At 45.4% G+C, this 17,291-nt stretch overlaps 1 protein-coding gene across 1 annotated transcript in view; it reads left to right on the top strand.

The window, feature by feature from the left end:
• Positions 1-5,294: 5,294 nt before the first annotated feature.
• Positions 5,295-17,291, top strand: part of bmpr2b (bone morphogenetic protein receptor, type II b (serine/threonine kinase)) — a 178,331-nt gene continuing 166,334 nt past the window's right edge. The window contains exon 1 of the mRNA XM_055638243.1: positions 5,295-7,265. Coding sequence (XP_055494218.1) covers positions 7,094-7,265 — 172 coding nt within the window. The 5' untranslated portion in view covers positions 5,295-7,093. The remainder of the gene's footprint in view (positions 7,266-17,291) is intronic.

Genomic DNA, 17,291 nt, shown 5'->3' on the forward strand with positions numbered 1-17,291 from the left:
ATCCCACAGGAGGGGGTTTTAATTCGGCATTAAAAATCAAAATAGAGTTACCTTGATTTAAAAACAAAAATGTTACATGTATAGTTCTTACATTCGGGAACCTGGTTAATTAAGTGGTGGGATTATTTCCCTGTCCTAACTATGCGTTTGCTTTAGCCGGTGGTTACATCCATTCCATCCCTCCCTCACAAAGATATGAGATTTCATTAAGAGCGTACTTTGATACCTTCTCCAAAATACTTAAAATTAAATTGGAACCAGATATAAAACTGATCACATTAGGTATGTCAGAGGCCTGCTCTAAGCTAACGATATTTCAAAGACGTTTCCTTAATTACGGCCTAATAATGGCAAAAAAATTAATACTCAAATTTTGGAAGCAGACAACAGTCCCCACAGTGAAGATGTGGATTACGGATATGTCCGAGACGCTACATTTGCAAAACATTAGGCTTGTCTTGGCGGAAAAACCAGATCAATTTCTTAAGACATGGTTACCTTTTACTGAATTTCTGCAACAGAATGGTTAAACACAAATTTAAATCCAACGCCAGGGATGGATGAGGGGGGATGGCGGGGGAAGGTACAGTGCATTCAGAAAGTATTCAGACCCCTTCACTTTTTCCACATTTTGTTATGTTACACTCTTATTCTAAAATGGATTAAATCATTTTTTTTTATCAGCAATCTACACACAATAGCCCACAATAAAAAAGTAAAAACAGGTGTTTAGAAATTTTTGTAAAATAATTAAAAATAAATAACTGAAATATCACATTTACATAAGTATTCAGACCCTTTACTCAGTACTTTATTGAGGCACCTTTGGCAGTGATTACAACCTCAAATCTTGGGTATCACACTACAAGCTTGGCACACCTGTATTTGGGTAATTTATCCCATTCTTCTCTGCAGGTCCTCTCAACCTCTCTCAGGTTGGATGGGGAGTGTTGATGCACAGCTATTTTCAGGTCCCTCCAGAGATATTCGATCGGGTTCAAGTCCGGGCTCTGGCCGGGCCACTTACGGACGTTCACAGACTTGTCACAAAGCCACTCCTGCGATGTCCTGTTGGAAGGTGAACGTCTGCCCCAGTCCGAGGTCCTGAACGCTCTGGAGCAGGTTTTCATCAAGGATCTCTCTATACTTTGCTCCGTTCATCGTTACCTCGATCCTGACTGGTCTTCCAGTTCCTGCCGCTGAAAAACATCCCTACATCATGATGCTGCCACCACCATGCTTCACCGTAGATATGGTATTGGCCAGGTGATGAGCGGTGCCTGTTTTCCTCCAGACGTGACACTTGGCATTCAGGCCAAAGAGTTCAATCGTGGTTTCATCAGGCCAGGGAATCTTGTTTAGGTGCCTTTTGGCAAACTCCAAGCGGGCTGTCATGTGCCTTTAACTGAGGAGTGGCTTCTGTCTGGCCACTCTACAATAAAGGCCTGATTGGTGGAGTGCTGCAGATATAGTTGTCCTTCTGGAAGTTTCTCCCATCTCCACAGAGGAACTCTGGAGCTCTGTCAGAGTGACCATCGGGTTCTTGGTCACCTCCCTGAATATGTTAGTAAGTCTCTATCCTAAGGCCCTTCTCCCCCGATTGCTCAGTTTGGCCAGGATCTATGAAGAGTCCTGGTGGTTTCAAAGTTCTATTTATGAATGACGGAGGCCACTGTGCTCTTCGGGACCTGCAATGCTCCAAAAAATGTTTTATACCCTTCCCCAGATCTGTGTCTCAACACAATCCTGTCTCGGAGGTCTACGGACAATTCCTTCGTCTTCATGGCTTGTTTTTTGCTCTGACATGCACTGTCAACTGTGGGACCTTATATAGACAGGTGTGTGCCTTTCCAAATCATGTACAATCAATTTAATTTACCACTTGTAGACTCCTATCAAGTTGTAGAAACATCTCAAGGATAATCAATGGAAACACGATGCACCAAAGCTCAATTTTGAGTCACAGCAAAGGGTCTGAATACTTACGTAAATGTGATATTTCAGTTATTTATTTTTAATTATTTTGCAATAATTACTAAACACCTGTTTATGCTTTTATATTATGAGGTATTGTGCGTAGATTGATGATTTAAAAAAAATGACTGTAACCAATTTTAGAATAAGGCTGTAATGTAACAAAAATGGAAAAAGTGAAGGGGTCTGAATACTTTCTCAATGCACTGTATATCTCCATCTTTTCTTTTCTTCCTTTCTTTTCTTCTGCACTGCTTTGGTAGCTTAGGGGTCTTTTTCCTTCTTTCTTTGTTTTCCTTTTTTAATCTTTTTTCTTGTTTCTTTTGATTTAGGTTATAAGGTTAAAAATGAAGCTGTACAATAATTATATAATTGTCATGCAGATCGTCTTATCCTGGTACAATTGCTTCTAATAAAAATAAATAAATAAATAAAGTTACATGTATAAATAGTTCTTACATTTCGGAACCTGGTTAATTAAGTGGTGGCTCTGCTCTGGCAGTGGCTCTGTCCAGCAGCGGCCTCTGCAGCCTGTTGTTTTTATTTTTTGTCTGTGTTTTTTATGTATTTTGTTATTTTTCTTGTTTCTTTTGAAACTTTTGAATCTCTCCCTGCACTGGAGACCCGACCTTTTCTCGTCGGGTCTCAGGTGTCGTTGAGGCCGCAAACGAGGAGCGGCCTCCAACGGGAAGAAGCCGGGGACTCTGGTGCCGACTCACCGTTGCCGTCGCGGAGCTGGCCGAGACCGGAGCGGGTTATGCTGCTGCTTGCTGCTGCCGATGCCGAGTCGGAGGCTGCTACTGCGGGTCTGCGGATGGCGGCACCGGGAGCCCGCGGATCCCTGGAGGGAGACCGCTTTTCGGGGCTCCTGCAACGGCATTTCCCGCCCGTGTTGCGGGGTTGAAGAGCTCCTGGAGCGGGGCCTGACACCACTGCCCTGCGCGGCTGGAATGGCCGCGGGACTTTGCGAGCGCACACCGGGGGCTCCAACACCAAGACCCGGTGTGCGACCTCGCACCACCCCGCGTGGCTTCAATGGCCGCGGGACAATCGCCATCGCCAGCCGGGGGCTATGACTTTGACTCTGACATCGGGGGGGGGAGAGTGCAGTGGAGAGATAAGTTTTTTTGGCCTTCCATCACAGCTATGTGATGGATGTTTATGTAAAATGTAATTATGTTGTGTGGGGGATTATTTCGTTTGTTCCAGGGGTCCAAATGATGCCTTTGACTCTTGAGCTTGGATTATTTCCCTGTTCTAACTATACCTTTGCTTGAGCCGATAGTTACATCCATTCCATCCCTCCCTCACAAAGACGTGAGATTTCATTAAGAGCACACTTGGATGAATGGATTCAAGCGGCATGTAAAGCGTCTCTTCCATGCGCGCAATACATGAAGCCGATGATACGAGACAACTGTCACACCAAAGATAGACACAAAATGCTGGAGTGACTTAGTGGGACAGGCAGCATTTCTGGAGAGAAGGAATGGGCGGCGTTTCAGGTCGAGACCCTTCAGGCTCATTCTTCAGGTCTGAAGAATGGTCTCGACCCAAAGCATCACCCATTCCTTCTCTCCAGAGATGCTGCCTGTTCCGCTGAGTTACTCCAGCTTTTTGTGTCCATCTTCGGTTAAAACAGTTTACAGGTTATCTGGTGTTTTGTGCATGGGAGCTTGTCATGTGCATACGCAGGCAGCCAGACGGTAATAAATGAAACGTGCTTCTTGTTGTCCGGGGGGGGAGAAATGTGAGGAGATACAATTGTTCGTTGTCATGCACACTTGTTATCGGCCCGCCAGGGAATTTGTGTCCCCCCCCCCCCATGTTTTAAAAGCGATTTACTATGGCTGCCAATCCCCCGAGCCGTCTGTCCCCGCGGCCAAGGTGGGGGTGAATCACCCGGTGTGGGTGTCAGGGGATAAATCACCCCGGGTGTTGGTTGGGGTCCGGGGGTCGGGTGAATCACCCTGGTGTGGGGGTTGGGGTTCAATGGTGGTGCATTGCGGTCAGTGACTCTGGATGGGTGGAGGGACCAACCTGTCCCACACCTTTGCTCCACCGTCACAGTGCGGCTGCACGGGGGAGACGAGGCGGAGGGCGGCCGTGACCGTGGGAGAGAGGGGGCTGTCCTGAGGGATGCGCTCCTTCGGCGCTTACAACTTGGTGCTTGGGTTCAGAATGCCCAGTCACCTATGGCTTGTGTGGGAAAATGACCCCCACCCTCCCGTCTCCACCGGCCAGTGATGTGATGGACGCGGGGGTCTGGACCAATCGCTGACAAGTCCCGCCCCCGGCGACATCATGTCCGTTATTTGACTTTTCGGCTGAGTGGCCAATCGGTTAGTTGGCTTGTAGGCGACGCAGCCTTTCGGTTAGTTCGTGTTTCGGCAGAGCGGCCTTTCGGTGAGTTTGCTTTTAGGCAATGCAGCCTTTCGGTTAGTTAGCTTTTAGGCGTCCCGCCCTTTCGGTTAGTTGGCATTTTGGCGTTCCACCCATTCGGTTAGTTGGCGTTTTGGCTTCATACGCTTTTGGTTATTTAGCGGTTCACCTTCATTTCCGTTCGGTTATTTGGCTTCCACTACTTTGCTTCGGCTTCTCATCCACATCCGGGTACTGAGGAGACTGCCCAGATTGTCTGTTGGAATGCCTCATTGTCAGAACCCACCAACCTGCATCAAGATCTTGCTTGGCTGGCAGTGAGAGGCACTCTATCAAATTCTTCTTGAATCATCAGAGTCGTTCTCCCAAGGGACACTGCCCTCGGGACAGCTGCCTTTGAGAGGAGATGGTTGCCACCTCTTTGCAATTTGGAGATTTGCTAAGAGTCTGGAGAAAATGCAAAGGGTCTTAGTCATGGTTCAACCTGAACAGCTGCATAACAGAGGACTCTCTGATTTACTTGAATTTCTCAAGAACACATTCGGAGATGGACATCAAATGTTGCTGGAAGGCCATCCATTCAATGAAAGACGTTCTTTGATCTGCTATGTTGGCCTTCCAGCACAGCAAGATATCCATAGGGGAATGCTGCGACCGGCCCGCTCTAGACTGCAAGAGTGTTTAAGAAGGAACTGCAGATGCTGGAGAATCGAAGGTACACTAAAAAGCAGGAGAAACTCAGCGGGTGCAGCAGCATCTGTGGAGCGAAGGAAATAGGCAACGTTTCGGGCCGAAACCTTTCTTCAGTCTGAAGAAGGGTTTCGGCCCGAAACGTTGCCTATTTCCTTCGCTCCACAGATGTTGCTGCACCCGCTGAGTTTCTCCAGCTTTTTTGTGTACCCTAGACTGCAAGAGTGTGTGCTGAGGGACACACTGAAGTTCAGTGTAGCCAACGCGAAGATTTTGCGTAGGAGCACCACAGGCTAGGGTCCTTTCGCTCCTGGAGAATGAGGGCTGAGGGTGGTGAGGATGTCGCTCAAACAAGGGAGGCATATCAGCCCTGCGGGCCACATGAGTTGCAATGGTGCCATATGTAAAGACAAGGGGAGTTGTTAACCCTACCGGGTATAACACGAGCAATTTTAAATGTATAGCGACTAAGAATGTGTTGAGTTTTACACAGATTTTGTTTTGTATAAGAAAAATATACACAAAAAGGTTAACTTAGCGGGTCTGGCTGGAGAAGATGACTTTTCGGGTCGGGACTCTTGTTTTGTCTATATTTGTTAAATTCCCACCGGGCTTTTGAGGGTTAATTTATTTTTAATCGCAGAGCCTCTACAATAGAGGGAGCTGTTCCTCGAGAACTGTAAATCAGACACAGCCTCTGGCTCACTGTCTGAACGTGGCGTGCCAGGCGGGCGTTTCCCCAGTTCCTTTCTGTGCTGTGTGTCTGGCTCTGGATCTCGTTCCATGTTCATGGTCACCGGCTCCCTCAGCTCGGCGTGGTGGTCACTCTACTATCGTCACTCTCCTAATACAGCGAGGGGATACACAGCAATAGGAATGGAAAATTAAAGCGAGTTTGGAATCTACTTGGTGGCAGACTTAGCATCGGAACGTCTGCAGCAGCCTGGATCCGTCGGTGCCGAGACGGCCTTGGAGTTTATACAGGCGAGACGTTGTGCAGTCCAAGCAGCTGGAAGAGGCGGCAGCAGGGACTCAACTCAGCAGCCTCCTGTCCCCGCAGCTGTGCGAGTGAAGCTGGGGGTTGCGTGGCCCAGACATCGCCCTCACCCCTCACATCAGAAGAAGTCGAGGGGTGAGGGGTGGAAGATCCCCGTGGTGGGGGACGAGGGCCAATAACCCCGCAGCTACCGAGAAATTTGTTTTACTTTCCTGGAGCTGCGGATATAGTGACAAGGAAAGGGAGGGGAAGCAAGATATTGATGAATAAAATGTTCTCCGACAAGACGGAGAGAGCTATATAATGCAAGGGGAAAAGATCTGCTGAAGACTGGCGATCGGATAAAAAGAAAATTAAATTGAAAGCAATTAAGACCGTACTCCGAAGAGAAAAGGATTGATTTTTTCGAAAAGGAAAATATCCGCAAAACCAAGGGACTTAAAAAAGGTGAACGTTTATTTTTTTCCCTTTCCTTCGAGCGGAAAAGCAACATCGCCGGGAAGAAAAAACATATTTAAAACGGAGATTCCTCTCATTTTTGACAAGTTTTAAACAAATATATTTCCGATTTATCTCTCCGACACAGAGGACCCCATTTAAACTTTTGATTGAGAATTTAACAGGAAAGACAAATGGAAATCTTCAATATATTGCGCAGACCGTAATTTCCCACAGAAGAAACTAGTTTCAAAGAGAATATTTCCCCACCCTCTTGGTTGGGAAGTCGACGGTTCCCCGCCCCGGATTTTAAATAACCGGACTAAAAAGGAAAACAATTTATAAATCCAACCGGACCGGGAGTTACCGTAAGCGGAGCCACTTCCCGCCCATCATCCGAGCCCATCGGACTCAGGCCCCAGGCCCCAGGCCCCGACTGTTGGTTGGTCTCGCCGTCCGTCCCAGTGGCGCCGCCAACAACGACCAGGCGAGAGCCAGGGGCCGCATCAGGGGGCAGCCGGACTCGGCCGGTATCGGGCCCGCCGTCGCTCTCCTCACCGGATTTTCTCGTTTTCTTACTGTATTCCAGCCGCCAGTCTGCGGAAACGATGAATGCACGGTCCCGCGCCATTGGCGTGGTGCTGCCCAGTTGTCAGTAACCAAGGAGCCGCACTGACCGCACGACGTCTTCTGAATATTATTGTGCATTCGTCGTCGTTGGACATGGCTGCTTCCTTCTGCCTTCTCTTTGGGATGCAGGCCGCCTTGTTAAGCGCCGGGGGCGGTAAGTGACAGATTTTTCTCACCAAACCCCCCCCTCCCCCTGTAAAGGTTGTTGTGGATTGCAAACGGATTTAAAGAGGCTGCACAGCCTGACAGAGGGTAGGGACGGAAGGGGAAAGGAAAAGGATTAAGTGAGGATGAGGTGAGGGAAAGAATGAGGTGGAAAAACGTGAAAATTGTAGTGAAGTCGAGTGTATTGTATGCACCAGTACGGTGAGAGAGAGAGCACCAAATCTTTGGAGAGCACTACAATGAAAATCTCGCAGCAGCAGCAGCAGCACAGCCACATGGACTCTGACAAAATACAAACGCAAATTGTACATAAATTACACAATAGGACAAGACTGAAAATTAAAAAAAAAACATTAGTAAAACGTTGAAAAACAAGTAGTTGGATTTGAGGTTCGGAAATGGGTGGCGGTTGCTACTGAATCATAAACCTTGGACTTGGCCTTGATGTTTAAAAAATATTTACTCAAGATTGATTATTATGGAGAAATTCGGATGCATTATTTTGTAAACTTGTCATGGATTGTTGATGCGTTTATTGTAAAATACTGGCCGACTGGAATAAGATCTGGTTTAGTTTTGATTCCCACGAATACCTGGAATGTCCAGCTCTCCTTTGTGCAGTATTGGACTGCCCACTACCATCCTGATGTAAGGTATTACGGCTTCAGCATGTAGATCGAAACATGCACAGGTTTTCAGTACACGCTGTTGCCAGTGTGGATCTTCTTTATTTTGCAAAAGTACACTGCGCATCTATAATCTTTGCTGCGCATACTCACACATATTCACGAGACTGATAAGATATAGAATATATCACATGACACAAATCATACCATTCTACCTGTACTTAGTTCTTAAAGTTACAGTTACCATTATATACACTACACTGCTCTCCCCCATAGAAAGTAAAATAACTTGTAAATTATACGAACAAGAATAATTTAATAAATTTAACCTGACTGGTTTATGCACTCTGTCTGATCTCCTGAGTGGTTTCGGGGGTATCAGGTTGTGGTTCTAAAGGAGAGTCAAGTTCTGGATCATTTACTTTCTTTGGAGATTCTGATTTTACATCTGAACTTGGAATAATACCAAAGTCTGACAGATCTGCTTCTTCACCTATGCTTTGCTCTTGTTCATCCCTTGCTGGGATCATATGGTTTATATGCACACTTCTCGAACACACACGCGGCTCATCCTAATTTACATTTATATAATAACTGCACGTTGTCCACAACCATAGCAGATGCTTTGTTGCACAATTGAGTGGATATTTGTAAGGCAGAGATAGATAGATTCTTGATCAGTACATGTGTCAGAGGTTAGGGGGAGAAGGCAGGAGAATGAGGTTAGGAGGGAGAGATAGAACAGCCATGTTTGAATGGGGCAGTAGTCTTTTTGGGCCGAATGGCCTAATTCTACTACTATTCCTTATGACATTACTTAATTATTTGGCTCTAAAGCTTTTCTAGCAATGCACACAAGTACAATTTCAGATATCAATTTTATTAATGATTTGGGCATAATTTTAATGATGATTTTACTACCAACAATTAGAAAAACATTCACTAACTGCCTGAAGTGTGAGGAGGAAAAGTCCAACATTACATAGAAACATAGAAACATAGAAAATAGGTGCAGGAGTAGGCCATTCGGCCCTTCGAGCCTGCACCGCCATTCAATATGATCATGGCTGATCATCCAACTCAGTATCCTGTACCTGCCTTCTCTCCATACCCCCTGATCCCTTTAGCCACAAGGGTCACATCTAACTCCCTCTTAAACATAGCCAATGAACTGGCCTCAACTACCTTCTGTGGCAGAGAGTTCCAGAGATTCACCACTCTTTGTGTGAAAAATGTTTTTCTCATCTCGGTCCTAAAGGATTCCCCCTTTATCCTTAAACTGTGACCCCTTGTCCTGGACTTCCCCAACATCGGGAACAATCTTCCTGCATCTAGCCTGTCCAACCCCTTAAGAATTTTGTAAGTTTCTATAAGATCCCCCCTCAATCTTCTAAATTATAGCGTGTACAAGCCGAGTCTATCCAGTCTTTCTTCATATGAAAGTCCTGACATCCCAGGAATCAGTCTGGTGAACCTTCTCTGTACTCCCTCTATGGCAAGAATGTCTTTCCTCAGATTTGGAGACCAAAACTGTACACAATACTCCAGGTGTGGTCTCACCAATACCCTGTACAACTGCAGTAGAACCTCCCGGCTCCTATACTCAAATCCTTTTGCTATGAATGCTAACATTCCATTCGCTTTCTTCACTGCCTGCTGCACCTGCATGCCTACTTTCAATGACTGGTGTACCATGACACTCAGGTCTCGTTGCATCCCCCCTTTTCCTAATCGGCCACCATTTAGATAATAGTCAACTTTCCTGTTTTTGCCACCAAAGTGGATAACCTCACATTTATCCACATTATACTGCATCTGCCATGCATTTGCCCACTCACCTAGCCTATTCGTCACCTTGCAGCCTCCTATCATCCCCCTCCCAGCGAACACTGCCCTCCAGCTTCGTGTCATCCACAAACTTGGAGATGTTGCATTCAATTCCCTCGTTCAAATCATTAATATCGATTGTAAATAGCTGGGGTCCCAGCACTGAGCCTTGCGGTACCCTACTAGTCATTCCCTGCCATTCTGAAAAGGACCCGTTTACTCCTACTCTTTGCTTCCTGTTTGCTAGCCAGTTCTCTATCCACATCAATACTGAACCCCCAATACCGTGTGCTTTAATTTTGTATACTAATCTCTTATGTGGGACCTTGTCGAAAGCCTTCTGAAAGTCCAGATATAACACATCAACTGGTTCTCCCTTACCCACTCTACTAGTTACATCCTCAAAAAATTCTATAAGATTCGTCAGACATGATTTACCTTTCGTAAATCCATGCTGACTGACCAATGATTTCACCACTTTCCAAATGTGCTGCTATGCCATCTTTAATAACTGACTAGCAGTTTCCCCACTACCGATGTTAGACTAACTGGTCTATAATTCCCTGTTTTCTCTCTCCCTCCCCTTTTTAAAAAGTGGGGTTACATTAGCTACCCTCCAATCCTCAGGAACTACTCCAGAATCTAAAGAGTTTTGAAAAATTATCACTAATGCATCCACTATTTCTGGGGCTACTCTAGTAACAGATACAAATTCAGAAACCCACGGGATACCATTGAGAAGCTTGTCCATTCATTAAGATCACAGAGAAGCCATTTAAAGCAACAGAAGGTGTGTAACACTTTCCCAAATACCACCCCCCTACATCCCATCAACCATTTCTTCCTGCTATATGTTGCAAGGTCATATTTCAGCTTAATCGTTCATTTCAGAACCTATCAAATCTGGGAGGAAGTAAATCCTTCCATGACCACAAGCAACTGACTGCTAAGATATGGCACTGTAAGTGCATATAATATAAGTGCACCCATAATAGTACTGATAGGACGAACTGTACACTGCCGAGAGCCAGGAGGCAAATAGGTAAGATTATCTCTGACCCCTTTCACCCTGGCCACAAATGCTTGGAATCACTTCCCTCTGGAAAGTCGACATAAAAGCAGCTTTTTTCCATGAGCAGTAGCTCTACTCAACAGCCAAATGTCTGCCGCCTCCTTTTGCTCTGGTATTTTATTTCATTCTTCACATGTTCATTTCTCTTGCACTTTATGTGCAAGTGACGAATAAAACTGATTGTATTGTATTATTGTATTGTTTAAATTATAATGTTTTATTTTTAATTGTCTACTGTATATCGTGTTGGTACTTGCGAGCAAATTAACAAGGCAAATTTCTTGTTGCTTTGCATACTTGGCTAATAAAATGTATTCAAATTCACCATTTGCAGGTGCCCTCCTCTAAATCCCAATTACAGGTGCCCTTCCCTAATTTGTGGCCAGGGTGAAAGGGGTCAGAGATAATCTTACCTATTTGCCTCCTGGCTTTGCATACTTGGCTAATAAAATGTATTCAATTCTATTTAATCTGAGAGGGACGGGACATTGAGGGGGAGGGGTGCCCTCCTCTAATTCACCATTTGCAGGTGCCCTCCTCTAATTCACCATTTGCAGGTGCCCTCCTCTAAATCACCATTTGCAGGTGCCCTCCTCTAAATCCCTCTAAATCCCTCCTCTAGATGCCCTTCCCTAATTTAACATTTAAAAGATGATCACAAATAAATTAGATAATATTACTTTATTGTTCTGATAATAATAATCTCGGATTAGTAGAGATTCGGGTCGAGACCCTTCTTCAGACTGAAAGTCACGGGAGAGATATCGGTGAAGATGTAAGGAACAATGAATAAAAGATATGCAAAAAAGTAACAATGATAAAGGAAACAGGCCATTGTTAGGTGAGAACGAGCTGGTGCGCGAGAGGGAGGGAGGGGAATGCCGGGGCTACCTGAAGTGAGCAAAACTGCTTAGTTTCACTGATAGTATTCACTCATTAACATCTTCTCCACAACCATCAAAGGACCATTGTGGGCTCCACATTTCCTTGATCATCCTTGCTAGTCATAGAATCATACAGTGTGGAAACACAGGGCTGCCACCTCTCACGCATTGAGCGAAATTCTCACGCCGATCACAGAATTTCTCATGCTCAAAAATATGTATATTTTTGTAAATAAATAGTTAGTCATAAACAATTCAATTCGCCCAAGCTTCAAGCTTCCAGATCTCCTCCACGCTCACCAATGAGAATAGTTTTCTGTCGGCGGGTTTCCCGTAAAGAACGAGCAATTTGATTGCCTTAAGCCCATCGAACACTCTTTAAAATGGCAACGTAACTGCAGTTCTAATGATTCCATTTGACATTCATGGAACCAAAATCTGCAGGTGCTGGAAATTCAAAATAAAGCAAGAATTGTTTTAGTGAATAAAAGCCACGTTGTATGTTTGAGAAAGGACTGCAGATGCTGGAAAAATCGAAGGTAGACAAAAATGCTGGAGACACTCAGCGGGTGAGGCGGCATCTACGGAGCGAAGGAAGACCATTCTTCAAACTGATTATTGATTGTATGCCTCCTTGTCACCTTCCCCTCAGCTATGAACCATACTACATTTCCTTATCGTCGTTGTTAATTCTGGCAAAAACGGGGTATCCATGGCTTCAAAATTGAGTAAGGGCTTATGTACGGCTAGGCCATTTTGGTCAAGTTAAATGTACCTTTGCAGAACTGAGACAAGCTGCTGAATGGTGCCAGCATTTCTGTGGCCCAGATAAGTACCGCAGAGAAAGAATGGGGCATCTGCAGAGGTCTTACAATGAAGTGTAAAAAGCATAGAGTTAACTGGATCATTGCAAACCAAGTATACATAGTGTAAATAATGTTGCGAGCCAGTTACCTTGTAGTTGTTGATTGGTTGAAATGTTAAGCCTTGTCTGGGTTGTTTGAATCCCAAGGCACATGTTGCATTATTCATCTATGTTTGCTTCCTTCTTGAAGCCTTACCAGATACAATGTACTAGTTGTCCGAAGAAGGGTTTCGGCCCGAAACGTTGCCTTTTTCCTTCGCTCCATAGGTGCTGCTGCACCCGCTGAGTTTCTCCAGCTTTTTTGTGTACCTTCGATTTTCCAGCATCTGCAGTTCCTTCTTAAACATAATGTACTGGTTACCGTGTTATTGGGTTAGGGAACAGTCAATCACACACTGTTAAATCGATATGTGTTCTTGGATTGTATAGAGACCACCCCCATGTAGTTCAACCCCTCAAGGTTCGGGGACCTATAAAAGGTAACCCCCACGCGGTCCGTTGTCGATCTTCTGGAAGAACGATGGGGACTGCATGACCTTTTGGAGTGCCTCTGCTTGCACGAGCACAAGCAGATACAAGGATCGAACCCGCGGTGGTTAGTATCGTTTAGGGGGATTTGTATTGTGTTATCCAAAATAAAGTTTAGTTGCTCAAGTGCTTGATTAAGTATTTTATTGACTGAAAAATAGACTGGGGGGGGGGGGAGCGAGCATAGAACGAGCTATTTACAATGTCTGCCTTGATCTGCTATTTTCACACCTTCCCCTCCATATCTCTAGACTCATTCTCCTCTGATTCTCAGTCTGAAGAAAGACCTTGACCAAAAACATCACCCATTCCTTCTCTCCAGAGATGCTGCATGTCATGCTGAATTACTCCAGCATTCTGTGTCTATTTTGGGAAATAGCTCAATAGGGAGGTTTCATGGCAGTCGGGTCACGACCCATGACCCGTACTGTTGCTATGCTACGTCAAATGGAGTACACGCGATGAACTGCAGGTAGGCACTTACCATTGTTTCCAGCATAGCAAGCCCGTTAAAACCCGCTGAAATTGTCAATTTTTGCGCTTAAATAATTATGGAAATCGGGATAAGCGTGTGAGACATTTAGCCTACTTCAGAATTCCAAAAGTGAGGAGAAATGACGGTAGATAGAAGCGAGAACTGAAGGGACAACAACAGCCAGAGTGCTTGGCGAACATTGGCCGTTTGCTCACTGCATTTCATCAACTAAGGCACTATTTGTGTTTTTTCTTGATTCCTTTGGCAACTAAAAAGTTTCAGAAGTGATAAATCTGTCTGTAAATTTTTTAAACCGCCCATGGTTCTCAAGTGGGTTTTTACATACAAAATGAAAACGCATCTGAAGAAAGATTTACAGACAGATTTATCACTTCTGAGACTTTTTAAATACCAAAGGAATCAAGAAAAAACACAAGTAATGCCTTAGTTGATGAAATGCAGTGAGCAAACGCGATAATTCCCAATATTTTCAATTCCGATATCTGCACGGCCAATGTTCGCCATGTAACATATACCGGAAGTTACGGATGTCCTCCAGATGGATTGAGCGGCACCGTGCGTCAAGCCCTATGACCCAGTGACCTTGTGTGCAACCCCCCTATATAGAATATGATCAGCCAGATGAACAAGCGTGTTGATGGAGAGGAACTGGTCGGGTCCCTGTTCAAGGAAGTAGTGGAGCATCCTCAAAGCATCCTGATGTGAGACAGGGATCTGGATGGATTGTGGGTCCATGGTCAAATTAAGCCGAATGGGAACAGAGAACGAGAAACCTTAATATTGGCAAAAGCCATACGAAGACCCAAGGATGAAAACGGGAAGTGTCTAGACTCGATAGAAAAGATCTAACCAGGATAGGGATATAACACAAGGTAGACCCAAAATGCTGGAATAACTCAGCGGGACAGACAGCATCTCTGGAGAGAAATGGATGACGTTTCGGGTCAAGACCCTTCTTCAGACTGAGAGTCAGGGGAGAGGGAGTCTAGACAACAGGAAAAATACATGTTTGGTGGGGCAAGGCATGAAACTCTGGAACTTGGAATAATACCAAAGTCTGACAGATCTGCTTCTTCACCTATGCTTTGCTCTTGTTCATCCCTTGCTGGGATCATATGGTTTATATGCACACTTCTCGAACCCTTCCCTCTCGAGGATGGTATGTTGCCTCCCTGGTGCTAGGGTCCAAGACTTCTCAGACCGACTTCAGAACATCCTCGAGAGGGAAGGGGAGCAGCCGGAAGTAGTTGAGCATGTAGGCACAAATGTCGTGGGTAAGAAGAGGAAGGAGGTTCTGCAACGTGAGTGCAGAGAACTAGGCACGAGGCTGAAAAGCAGGACTTCTTGGGTGATTATCTCTGGGTTGCTTCCAGTACCTGTGCCAGTGAGGGTAGGAACAGGGAGATAGGGGATCTGAATGTGTGGCTGAGGAGTTGGGGCAGGGATTTAGATTTCTAGATCACTGGAATCTCTTCTGGGGCAGGGGTGACCTGTACAAAAGGAACGGGTTGCACATTAATTGGAAGGGAACCGACATTCTGGCAGGCAGGTTTGCTAGTGCTATAAGGTGGGTTTAAACTAACAATTTGGGGCGTGGAGTCAACAATGTGGAAGCGTATCCGTGCAGCTAACGGGAAAGAGAGTGTAGGAAAGGTCATGTTTAAACTAAGAGGGCAGGGGGATGGGACCCAATGGAAGGAGACAGAAGCCCCTAGAAGGAGGACAGAAGCAAAAAGTAGTAGGGAGAAAAGAAAAACTAACCTGAAAGCTTTGTGCCTGTATGCGAGGAGCATTCAAAATAAGGTGGATTAATTGAATGCAAAGTTAGTAGTTAAGTGATATGATATAGTGGGAATTACGGAGACATGGCCCAGGTTGACCAAGGCTGGGAGCTAAACATGCGGGGGTATTCGATATTCAGGAAGGATAGACAGAAAGGAAGAGGTGGGGTGGTATTGCTGGTTAAAGAGGAGTAGTAATGCAATAGCAAGGAGAGACATTAGCTTGGATGCTGTAGAATCAGTATAGATAGACAATAGGTGCAGGACTAGGCCATTCGGCCCTTCGAGCCAGCATCGCCGTTCAATGTGATCATGGCTGATCAACCCCAATCAGTACCCCGTTCCTGCCTTCTCCCCATATCCCCTGACTCTGCTATTTTTAAGAGCCCTATCTAGCTCTCTCTTGAAAGCATCCAGAGAACCTGCCCTCTGAGGCAGAGAATTCCAGACTCACCGCTCTCTGTGAGAAATTTTTTTTCCTCGTCTCCGCTCTAAATGGCTTACTCCTTATTCTTAAACTGTGGCCCCTGGTTCTGGACTCCCCCAACATCGGGAACATGTTTCCTGTCTCTAGCGTGTCCAAACCCTTAACAATCTTATATGTTTCAATGAGATACCCTCTCATCCTTCTAAACTCCAGAGTGCACAAGCCCAGCTGCTCCATTCTCGCAGCATATGACAGTCTTGCCATCCCGGGAATTAACCTTGTAAACCTAAGCTGCACTCCCTCAATAGCAAGAATGTCCTTCCTCAAATTAGTGGACCAAAACTGTACACAATACTCCAGGTGTGGTCTCGCTAGGGCTCTCTACAATTGCAGGACCTCTTTGCTCCTATATTCGATTCTTCTTGTTATAAAGGCCAACATGCCATTCGCTTTCTTCACTGCCTGCTGTACCTGCATGCTCACTGTCTGAAGAAGGGTTTCGGCCCGAAACGTTGCCTATTTCCTTCGCTCCAGAGATGCTGCTGCACCCGCTGAGTTTCTCCAGCAATTTTGTGTACCTTCGATCTTCCAGCATCTGCAGTTCCTTCTTGAATACTTTCATAGACTGATCTACAAGGACCCCCAGATCCCGTTGTACTTCCCCTTTTCCCAACTTGACGTTATTTAGATAGTAATCTGCTTTCCTGTTTTTGCTACCAAAGTGGATAACCTCACATTTATCTGCATTAAACATCATCTGCCATGCATCGGCCCACTCCCCCAACCTGTCCCAGTCATCCTGCACTCTCATAGCATCATCCTCGCAGTTCACACTGCCACCCAGCTTTGTGTCATCTGCAAATTTGCTAATGTTACTTTGAATCCCTTCATCCAAATCATTGATGTATATTGTAAATAGCTGCGGTCCCAGCACCAAGCCTTGCGGTCGGTACCCCACTAGTCACTACCTGCCATTCTGAAAGGGACCCGTTAGTCCCTACTCTTTCTTCACACAGAGAATGGTGAATCTCTGGAATTCTCTGCCACAGAAGGTAGTTAAGGCCAGTTCATTGGCTATATTTAAGAGAGAGTTAGATGTGGCCCTTGTGGCTAAATGGATCATGGGGTATGGAGAGAAGGCAGGTACAGGATACTGAGTTGGATGATCAGCCATGATCATATTGAATGACGGTGCAGGCTCGAATGGCCTACTCCTGCACCTAATTTCTATGTTTCCTGTCTGCCAACCACTTCTCTATCCATGTCAGCACTCTACCCCCAATACCATGTGCCCTAATTTTGCCCACTAATCTCCTATGTGGGACCTTATCAAATGCTTTCTGAAAGGTAGAACTGCAAAATAGCCAAGGGCAGAAAACGCTTGTTGGGGTTGTACACAGACCACCAAACAGCAGTAGGGAGGTTGGGGATAGCATCAAGCAGGAACTTAGGGATGCGTGTAGCAAAGGTACAGCGGTTATCATGGCAAATTTTAATCCACATATCTGA

This window comes from Leucoraja erinacea, chromosome 7, assembly GCF_028641065.1.
Source record: "Leucoraja erinacea ecotype New England chromosome 7, Leri_hhj_1, whole genome shotgun sequence".
In the NCBI taxonomy this organism is placed as follows: domain Eukaryota; kingdom Metazoa; phylum Chordata; class Chondrichthyes; order Rajiformes; family Rajidae; genus Leucoraja; species Leucoraja erinaceus.